This window comes from Gavialis gangeticus, unplaced genomic scaffold (assembly GCF_001723915.1).
Source record: "Gavialis gangeticus isolate Ggan-Ray unplaced genomic scaffold, GavGan_comp1, whole genome shotgun sequence".
Taxonomy (NCBI): domain Eukaryota; kingdom Metazoa; phylum Chordata; order Crocodylia; family Gavialidae; genus Gavialis; species Gavialis gangeticus.
The window spans coordinates 43,049,824-43,060,015 of NW_017729031.1; the positions used below are offsets into that span (position 1 = coordinate 43,049,824).

The following is a 10,192-nucleotide window of genomic DNA, read 5'->3' on the forward strand; positions in this document are numbered from 1 at the left end:
GCCCTGCCCTAGGGAGCAGGGCAGGCGGGGCCGTGGGCAGGATGCCCGTGGTGCAGGGGCCACAGAGAGCCGTCAGCACCTGCTGCAGTCAGTGCCTCTTCGCTGCAGCCAGCAAGAGAGGGACCCCGGGACAGCAGGATGTCCCCGTCTGAGTCCCTGGCAGCAAACCAGGCGCTGGCGGCTGCTCCCCTCCAGTGTTCCCAGGGCCACGGGGCAGCCACTGCGCTCGGCCCCTCTGGACAGCACCATGTGGCAGGCTGGCCTGGCTCTGTGGCCGTGGCATTGCCCCAGGGAAGGGGCCCCCACCGCCCCGCCTGTGTTGCTGGGGGGGCGGGGAGCAGGGGGCTGCGGCAGCGGCTGATCAGAGGCTGCCGCGTGGCGACGGCGACGCAGCTTTGAAGAAGGATGACGGGCGTCTCGGCTCCGCTGACAGCGACTCCCTTTGAGGAGCAGATCGGGGGCGCAGCGCTCTGATCGCAGCCCCACCCCCAGCCCCCCAGCACTTCAAAGGCCCCACGGCAGCCGCATCACCACCACGGGCACCCACGCCAGCCGCACGGAGCCCGGGCCTGGTGGCACTGGCTCTGCTTCCCCCAGCCTGGGTCCGATGTGGGTGCTGGGGCAGGAGGCGCTGGGTGAGACAGGCACAGACAGCTCGCTCTGCGTCCGGGCACCGGCTGCAGGATAGACCCCGTCGGGGACTCTTGGGCACGTGGCTGGCATCCAGGGGCTGAGCTGGGCTCTCCCAGAGACAGCGCCAGGCGCAGGTAGGGGCCAGGAGCTGCCCCGGGGTCTCTGCCCTGCGCCAGGCGCTGCCAGGCCCCACCCCCAGGGCTGCCCAGGGCCCAGCCCAGCCCCAGGAGGAATTTTCCATTCCTGAATTGTGGTTGGGGGAGGGCGTCCGTCGGTACTGGCCCCCCTTCCCTGCTGTCGCTGGAGCCCTCGGGGAGGTGCCTGCTGCGCTCGGCTCCTGCGTGGCGCTGGGTCTGGGGGGCTGAGACCGAGCAGCCTCCCAGGAGGGGCCGAGCCCCCCCCACCACTGCAGGCAGGACACGTCCAGGACAGGCCTCCACCGCGATGCCGCTGCCCCTTGCCTGCTGCCCCAGCAGGCAGCACCTGCCCTCGCCTTCGCCCCCGCCCTCACCCGCGCCCCCGCGCGGCTCCCTGGCCCGCTTCCTGCGCAGCACCCGCCTGCCCGGCCTGCGCTACCTGAGCTGGCGGCCGCCGTCCCGCACCCGGCGCCTGCTCTGGGCCCTGGCCGTCCTGGCCTGCCTGGGCCTGCTCTGCACCTGGTGCAGCGACCGCGTGCGCTACCTGCAGGGCCACCCCGTGCACACGCGGGCGCACCTGGCCTACGCCCTGCGCCGGCGCTTCCCGGCTGTCACGCTGTGCAACAACAACCCGGTGCGCTTCCCGCGCCTCACGCGGCCCGACCTGTACTCCGTGGGGCAGTGGCTGGGCCTGGCCCGGCCTGACCGCTCGCTGGTGCCGGCGCTGCTGGAGGCGCTGCCGGAGTCCCGGCGCCGCTGGCTCGGCCGCCTGGCCAACTACTCACGCTTCTTGCCGCCGCGGCCCTCGGAGCGCACCATGGAGAGCTTCTTCCACCGCCTGGGCCACCAGATCGAGGACATGCTGCTCGCCTGCCGCTTCCGCCGCCAGCCCTGCGGCCCCCAGCACTTCGCCCCCGTGAGTCGCCGGGCACCACTGGGGACCAGGGCAGGGGCTGGGTCAGCGCCAGCCTGTGGGGCTCGTGGGCTCGGGCCTTTCTCAGCAGCACATGGGCGAGGGGAGACTCCACGTGTCCTCGGGGGCTCAGGCCTGGGCTCAGGTGCTGGGGCCGGGCACTGTCTGGGGATCTCCCTGTGCCTCTGACCCACTCACAGCTGCTGAGGGGCTGTGGGGCATACGCCCAGAGAGACAGGCAGGTCAGGTGGTGCGTGGGGTGTCCGGGTGCCGGCGGAGGGGTAGGGGCACCTGTGAGGGCAGGGTTCAGGCAGTGGCTCGCACCTTGCCTCGCTGCATGCCAGGGGCCAGGACACCATCTTGCCCCAGGGGTGGGCACAGCCCTCTCCCCAGCTTGCCCTGCATTGGTGCCGGAGGGCTGCAGGAGCCCCACGCTTGCAGGTGGGTCTGACTCCACGGCTTCCTGTGCCCCTGGCGTCTGGGCCTGGGGCCGGGATCTCTGCCTGGCAGTTACCGGGGGTGGCGGGGCTGGGCCCAGGCAGGTCTGACCCCAGAGCCCCTCCCTGGCATTGGTGGGGCCGAGCCCTGCACAGACAGCGCCGGCCCTCCCACCTGTCCAGCTGGGGCTCCCCAGGCGGCCGCGCTCCCCCGATCCCGTGACCCTGTGCTGGGTGCCCCGGTCAAGGCCACCCAGCCGGATGCTGCCCTTGCCTGCGTTGACCAGGTCCTGTGCAAGGGCCATCCCCGTCCCCCAGCACCCCCCAGCCGCCGGAGCTCGTTGTGGGACCCCGCGGTGCTCCCTGCCCCCATCTCAGCAGCCCGGGGAATGACAAGCTGCTCCGCCTGCCCGTGTAGCTCCACGCCCTCCCCAGCCCGTCCTCGAGTCCCGCCTGACACCAAGCGCTGGGACAGGCTCAGCGAGGACGAGGGTCCCGGGTGGATGGGCCTGTACATTCCACCCTGATCCCGCGAGCCACCGGGACCTCAGCTGGCGGCTCCTGCCCAGAGCCATGGCCACGGACGTGTGTCCAGCACGGTTCACGGACGCCCCTGCCCCTGCCACGAGCAGAGGGAGACCCTGGCACATGCGGCCCTGGAGCATGCCAGGCTGCAGCCCCTGCGCCGCCTCCTGCCGGGCTCTGGCTGCACCATTCCCCGAGCCTGTTTATTGACGCATTCCCTGTCCGCAGCCCCAAGCGCTGGGGCCTCCCAGGCAACCTCCTCCTGGCCCTGACCAGGCTGGCTGCGTCCTACCTTGAAGGAGGCTCTGGCCAGGGGTCCCTGGGGGCTGCGGGCCACTTTCCTTGGCCTACTGTGTTCCCATCTCCTAGCAGAGCATCACCTGGCAGCATCCACTGGCTCTTTGGGCCCGTTGGAGGGGCCGTGCGGCGAGCTGTGCTCTGTGCCCGCCGTGGACTCGGTTTCAACCTCTGCCCGTGGCTCCCGTCCCTGTTGTCTGTAGTGGTCCCCAGCGCCCAGTTGTTGCCAGTCTCGCGTCCTCCCTTTCCAGGGAAGCCACATAGCATTTCCCTGCACGCATGGGCCCAGGTCCCCAGGCAACAAAGAGGCCTGTGTCCGGGGGCAGAGTGGAGCTGGCGGGCGAGTCCCTGGGGCCGAGCGGGGCTTTCCCCTGCTCCTCCAGCACGGAGGGTCCCGGCAGGGCTGGTGCAGAGGCCGGGCCCCTCACTCCCTGCCCCAGCGCTCCCCGCGCCCCTTTCCTCCCCGCACATGTCCGGTCCCCGGTGGATCCGGCTGTGCTCTCAGCTCCGTCAGGTCTGGGGCCACAAGTCCCCCCTTGAATGCCTCGTGGGGGGGCAGGATGGCCTGGGCTCAGTTTGCACATGCCGGCCTGCTCGTCTTGTGCCGGGACCCCTGCTCTGTCTGGGCAGAGACAGGCAGGAATAAATCCTGGGGACTTTCCCTTCCCCATTCAGTGCAGTGCAAACCCTGCTCGTGTTCCCTCCAGTGTCTCTCCCGGGCTGCCCAGGTCTGGCCTCCTTGGTCTCTCCTCCTGCGGAGGCAGGGCCCAGACCAGGGAACAGACCTGCCCTTGGCTGTCACAGGCCCAGGCTGCGGCAGTGACTGGGGCTCTGTGCCGTGCCCTTCCTCTGCCCCCATCCCCATCCCAGGCACCGAGGGTGCAACCGGGGCCTTGGGGAGCAGTGATGGCCCCAGCCCCATGCATGACCACCAGCCGTGCCAACTCGCCGTCTCGCCGCAGGTCTACACACGCTACGGGAAGTGCTACACCTTCAACGGGGACCGGAGGAACCCACGCGTGGCCCGGCAGGGCGGCATGGGCAACGGGCTGGAGATCATGCTGGACATCCAGCAGGAGGAATACCTGCCCATCTGGAGGGAAACCAGTGAGACCCAGTGCCGGGGGGTGGCAGAGCGGGGCTGGAGCAGGCTCCTGGCGGGGGCGGAGGGGATGCTGCACGGGGGCCAGAGCCTGCTGCAGGGGGATGTGGGAGCTGGCAGGGACTGGGGCTTGCTGGGTTTATAGCAGCTGGTCTCCAGGAGCCAGGTCCTGGATGCACGGGTCTGGGGGCTGCTGGGGGCCCTGTCCCCCTCCCCTGACCCTGTCAGCCCCATTCTCCCAGGGCTGTGGGAGCAGAGGCAGCACATGTCATGCTAAAGTCTGGGGTCTGGCTGGGAGGGCTGGGGCATGGGGAGCCAGGTGCAGGGGCCCTGGGGAGCATTGCTGTGGCAGGGGGGCTGCACCAGGCCGGGACAGTGCTGGGGTGACCAGGCTGCTCCTGGGTGATGCCAACCTCCCGGCCTGCCTCCGTCCTGCAGATGAGACGTCTTTCGAGGCCGGGATCCGGGTGCAGATCCACAGCCAGGACGAGCCGCCCTACATCCACCAGCTCGGCTTCGGCGTCTCCCCCGGCTTCCAGACCTTCGTGTCATGCCAGGAGCAGCGGGTGAGATGGGGCAGGGACAGGGGAGGGGGCCAGTCTGGGAAGTGTCTCTGGGCCCCGCTCCAAGCCGGGGTAGGCACCTCCTGGGTGCTTGAGCCAGCGCGCAGGAGATGCCCTGACCCTGCTCCGGTCCCACAGCTCACATACCTGCCCCAGCCATGGGGCAGCTGCCGGGCCAGTGTGCCGGGGGAGCAGACGCTGCCGGGCTACGACACCTACAGCATTGCTGCCTGCCGCCTGCAGTGCGAGAAGGAGGCCGTGGTGCACAGCTGCCACTGCCGCATGGTCCACATGCCAGGTAGGGGCTGCTGCACCCAGCCCTGTGCCCTCCCCTGGCCGTCTGCGTGGCCTGGCCCCTGGCAGCCGGGTACCCTGGGGCAGGGGCAGTGCAGGGAGGATGTGTCCTGGTGGGGCTGGGCCCTGTGGGCATCTCTCACCAACTTCCCCCTGCCAGGGAATGAGTCCATCTGCTCCCCCAATGTGTACATTGAGTGTGCCGACCACACGCTGGGTAAGTACTCCTGGCATGGCCCTGCTGTGGCAGCTGGGGGCACCAGGGGAGGGGGGCACAGGTTGATGCTGTGGCTCTCGTGGGAAGGGGCTTGTGCCAGGGGCAGTGTGGGGACAGGGTGGTAGAGCGGGGGCTGCAGGCACTGGGAGGGGGCAGTGCTTGGGACCAGGGGCAGCAGGAAGGGGGGCTGGGCTGGGCAGGGGCTGGGCGCAGGTGATGGCGGCGCCCACAGCAGCCTGTGCCAGCAGACGCGGTTGTGGAGGACACGCGGGAGCTCTGCAGCTGCCCCACACCCTGCAACCTGACGCGCTACGGCAAGGAGATCTCCATGGTGCGCATCCCCAGCAAGGGCTCTGCCCGCTACCTCGCCCGCAAGTACAACCGCAATGAGACCTACATCCGGTGAGACCCCCAGCCCCACGGCACGATATGCCCCCCAGTCCAGCACCTCTGCCACCTCCGTGCCCAGCACCCAGCATCAGCTCTGCAGGCTCCTGTGCCTGCTCCCTGCAGACTGCCGGGGACCCCCGTCAGGCCCCCGGTGCCGGCAGCCCTGCACCGAATGTCCAGGGAGCAGATCAGGCCCCAAGTGCTCCCCAGCCACCCTGCAGAGCAGCTCTGGTGGTCTCTGACAACGTCCAGAGACAGCCCCGCACTCTCGGCCATGGCTGGAGACGGGGCTGCTGGTGGGAGTGGGGGACCTGGCTGGGGATGGTGGAGATGCCAGGCCGGGGCTGGCAGGAGGGTGCCGGGCTCTGGAGGCCATGTGTCAGAGCCTGGCAGATGTGTGCTGGGCCCAGGCCTGCACTGACCTCTGCGTCTCCGGCTCCGCAGAGAGAACTTCCTGGTGCTGGACATCTTCTTTGAGGCGCTGAACTATGAGGCCATCGAGCAGAAGAAGGCCTATGACCTGGCCGGGCTGCTGGGTGAGTCGCGGCATCTTGCGCCCCGTCGCTGCAGCTGCCGTGCTCGAGCACCCGGCTCCGGAGCTCCATGGAGGGCCCGAGGAGTCTCCAGCCCCTTCCAGCCCCCATTGCTCCTTCCCGCATCGGTGGGTGGGTGAGACCAGCCCCGCTCTCACCCTGACCCAGGGGAAGGAGGGGGCAGCCCTTGAGCCTTCCTGAGATGTGGGTATGCCAGGGACCCTTGGCCCCGTCCTGTCCTGCTCCTGTTCCCCAAGCTCTGGGGTCTGTCCTGGCTCCTGTGTGCAGAGGACAGGTCCAGTCTGGCTCCGACGCTGCCCGTAACTGGTGCCCCCTCCTGCAGGTGACATCGGGGGGCAGATGGGGCTGTTCATTGGTGCCAGCATCCTCACTGTCCTGGAGATCCTGGACTACGTGTACGAGGTGAGTGTTGGCTCGGCAGCGCGCTGGGCAGAGCCACAAGCAGCACTGAGCACGGGGCCCTGGGGCAGGGCCTGGGTGAGCAGCGCTGCCCTGGGCATCCAGGGAGCTGGGGCTGGGGCTGAGGCTGGGACTACAGCAAGGCGCCATCACAGCCTCTGCTTCCCTTTGCCTCTTCCCCTCCTCTGGGTGAGCTTCTGCTCTGCACGGGCGCAGTGGAGGGCTGGCTGCTGCCCTGTGAGTGCTCGTGAGCATGCATAAACACACCTGTCCATGTGTGAGTGTAGATATGCGTGTGCATGTGTGAATACACTTGTGCATGTGTCAGCGTGGGCATGCTCTCTGCTTGGCGCTGGCCAGGCTCTGTCTGGAGCACTGGGGGCAGCTCCAGGGTCTGCGCTGTAAGAAGCCCGTGGAGAAGCTGGAGGGGGCAGAGGCAGCAACAGGGGGGTCAGGGGCAAGTCCTGTGGGGAGAGGCCGAGGGAGCCGGGCATGTTCTGCTGGGAGGAAAGGGCTGCAGAGGGACGTGGGAGCAGCTGACTGGTACCTGGGAGCTCCTCAGGGAAGAGGGAGAGCAGCTTCTCTCCTGCTGCTGGGAGCAGGATGCGGCCCATAGCTGGAAACTGCAGCCAGGCAGGTTGAGTTTGGATCTGGGGAGACACGTCCGTGCTGCCCAAGCAGGCAGCTGCAGGGGAGACGCCGGGGCTGGAGGGACTCTGCAGCCCAGGAGGGCCCAAGGAGAGGCTGGATAATGGTGCAGAGCTTGGCCAGGCGTGATCGAGATCAGCGAATCTCAGCGGGCTGCTGAGGCCCCCGGGGTGGTGCAGGATCTTTCGAAGGTGCTGCGAGGAGGGAGGAGATGAGTGCAGGCTCAGCGTCCCCCCTGCCCAGCTGCTGCCCCGAGCCCGCTGCCCAGCCGGGGGGTCCTCAAACAAGCAGAAGATGATGATGCCATTGGGACGACAGAGATGAGGGGGCAGTTCACGCGATGGGAAGACACCCCTGGATGGGTCTAGCTCGCTCGGGAAGGATGGGGGTAGTGGAGGCACTGCCCCTTCTCTAGCAGCGATGTCCGCGTGCTTGAAGGCGCAGCACGGGGTGGAGGAGAGGCTGGGAGAGCCGGGTGAGGGTCAGAGGGGGAGCAGCTGGGACCTCATGGGGGGCGGCTGCTGCAGCCTGCAGACCAGGAGCAGGAGAGGACGAGGCCCTGGTCTCGAGGGTCATCGGGAGACAGCAGGGCCCAGACCGTCCAGCAAGGCCTGGCGTGAGCTGGGGGTGATGTGTGGGTGGTGGTGGGGGAGAAGCCAGCAAGGGGGGAGCTGTTCTCATCCTGCTGCTCACACGCAGGCAGGAGCAGGTTGAGGATGGGATGGGGAAGGTGCCGGGTGCTAACAACACAACAGCATCGCAGCACATCAGACTCGGGGCCGGGAGGCAGGGCGATGGGCAGTGCCACAGGAGACTGGCCTGGCTGCCGGCGATCTCAGGGAGCCAGAACGCAGAAAGGAGGCTGCAGCGAGGGGGAACGTGGTGGTGGTGGTGGCAGCGCTAGGGGAGAGGATGGGGGCACCGCAGGGGCATGCAGGGAGGTCGAGTTGTGGAGGTGCAGCTGGCAACGGCCGCAAGAGACAACAATGGGGACCATGCAAGTATGTCGAGAGGAAGAGCAGAGCAACCCTTGGTCCCTCGCAGGGTGTGGAAGAAGGTGACCGGGCCACAGGCCATGCAGGGGAGGCTGAACATTTAATGCCTTTGTCACTCTGGTCTTCACAGAGACGCCCCCGGCCGACGGGCGCAGCTGGCAGCACAGATAGGAACAGAGAGAAACGGCCTCAAGCAGGTTAGGAATTACTTAGAGAAGCCAGATGCTTTCATGTCGGCAGGACTGAGGTCATGTTGGAGCCATCGGCTTTCCTCTGAGAGCTCATGGAGGCCGGGTGAGGTCCCGGACAATGGGACAAGGGCAAACATTGTTCCTGTGTCTAAGAAAGGGAAGAAGGAGGTTACAAGGAACTACAGATCAAGCGGCCTGACCTCGACAGCTGGCGAGATCACAGAGCCGCAGCTGAAGGAGTCCATTGGGAAGCAGCGAGACGAGAACGAGGTGACCAGGAACAGCCAGCACCGAGTCACCGAGAGCAAGTCTCGCCTGGCCGACCTGCTTCCTTCTGTGATGAGAGGAGCGGCTCCGTGGATGGGGAGAGCAGTGGATGTGACAGAACTTGACTTCAGCAAGGCCATGTCATTGTCATTAATCAGACAGAGAAACTCAGACGAGGTGGAAGTCCTGTGGATGGATGCAGGACAGGCTGGACCACTGTGCTCACGGGGTCCTTACCAATGGCTCCATGTGTCCAGCGGGCTCCCTGGGTCTGTCCGGGGGTCCATGTTGTTTAATGCCTGCGTTAATGACTGGAGACTGGGAGCAAGGGCATGCCCAGTGCATTAGAGGATAACACCCAGCTGGCAGAGGTACGGACACCTGAGGGCAGGGCTGGGATCCAGAGTGACCTGGATAAGCTGGAAATGGTCCAGCAGCGACCAGAGGAGCTTCACCAAGGACAAGAGCTGAGTCCTGCATGGGGTCGGGAGACTGGCATGCAGAGGCAGGCTGGGTGGGGACCGGCCGGGCGGCAGCACCGCAGAAAGGGGCCAGGGGGGGCCGAGAGCTGAACAGGAGCCGGCAGCGCGCTCTGCTTGGGACGAAAGTCGGCAGCCTCCGGGGCCGTATGCACGGCCGTGGCACTTGCCAACACAGCGCAGTGACTCTCCTGCTCTGCAGCACGGGGGAGGCCTCCCCTGGAGCCCTGTGCCCAGTTTTTGGCCTTGCACTTTAAAAAGGACATGGACAGACTTGGAGAAGAAAATGGTGATCAGGAACAGTCTGCACGGGTTCACCAGGGGCAAGTCATGCCTGACCAACCTGATTGCCTTCTGTGATGAGGTGACTGGCTCTGTGGATGCGGGGAGACCGGTTGACGAGGTGGACCTTGATTTTAGCAAGGCTTTTGATTCGGTCTGCCACTTCATTCTCACAGGCAAGCTAAGGAAGTACGGGTTGGATAAGTGGACTGTAAAGTGGATAGAAAACTGGCTGGAGCATCAGGCTCAGAGGGTAGTGATCAATGGCTTGATGTCTAGTTGCAGCTGGTGTCAAAGGCAGTGCCCAGGGGTCAGTCCTGGGGCCAGCTTTGTTCAATATCTTCATCAACAACCTGGGAGATGGGATGGATGCACCCACAGCAAGTTTCATAGATTTCACAGATTTCATAGACATTTGGGGTGGAAGGGACCTCGGAGGATCATCAAGTCCAGCCCCCCCACCCAAAGGGCAGGAAGTCAGCTGGGGTCATAGGATCCCAGCAAGATAAGCATCCAATTTGCTCTTGAAGGTGTTCAGTGTAGGTGCTTGAACCACCTCCGATGGCAGGCTGCTCCAGACCTTGGGGGCTCGGACAGTAAAGAAATTCTTCCTTATGTCCAGCTTGAAACGGTCTCGCAGTAGTTTATGACCATTCGACCTTGTCATCCCTTGGGGCACTCCGGTGAACAAACGTTCCCCCAGATCCTGGTGGTCACCCCTGATAAACTTATAGGCGGCCACCAGATCACCCCTGAGCCTGCACTGTTCCAAGCTAAAGAGCCCCATGGCTCTCAGCCTGTCGGCGTAAGGTCTGTTTTCCTGACTTCTGATCATGCGCGTGGCTCTTCTCTGGACTGTCTCAAGCTTC

General features: G+C 66.1%; 1 protein-coding gene across 1 annotated transcript in view; it reads left to right on the forward strand.

Annotated features, from left to right (window-relative positions):
• The window catches only part of ASIC4 (acid sensing ion channel subunit family member 4), a 38,581-nt gene that overhangs the window by 23,925 nt on the left and 4,464 nt on the right, over positions 1–10,192 (forward strand). Inside the window, exons 2-8 of the mRNA XM_019522677.1 lie at positions 3,905–4,049; positions 4,483–4,610; positions 4,746–4,905; positions 5,062–5,118; positions 5,367–5,520; positions 5,953–6,044; positions 6,385–6,464. Coding sequence (XP_019378222.1) covers positions 3,905–4,049; positions 4,483–4,610; positions 4,746–4,905; positions 5,062–5,118; positions 5,367–5,520; positions 5,953–6,044; positions 6,385–6,464 — 816 coding nt within the window. The remainder of the gene's footprint in view (positions 1–3,904; positions 4,050–4,482; positions 4,611–4,745; positions 4,906–5,061; positions 5,119–5,366; positions 5,521–5,952; positions 6,045–6,384; positions 6,465–10,192) is intronic.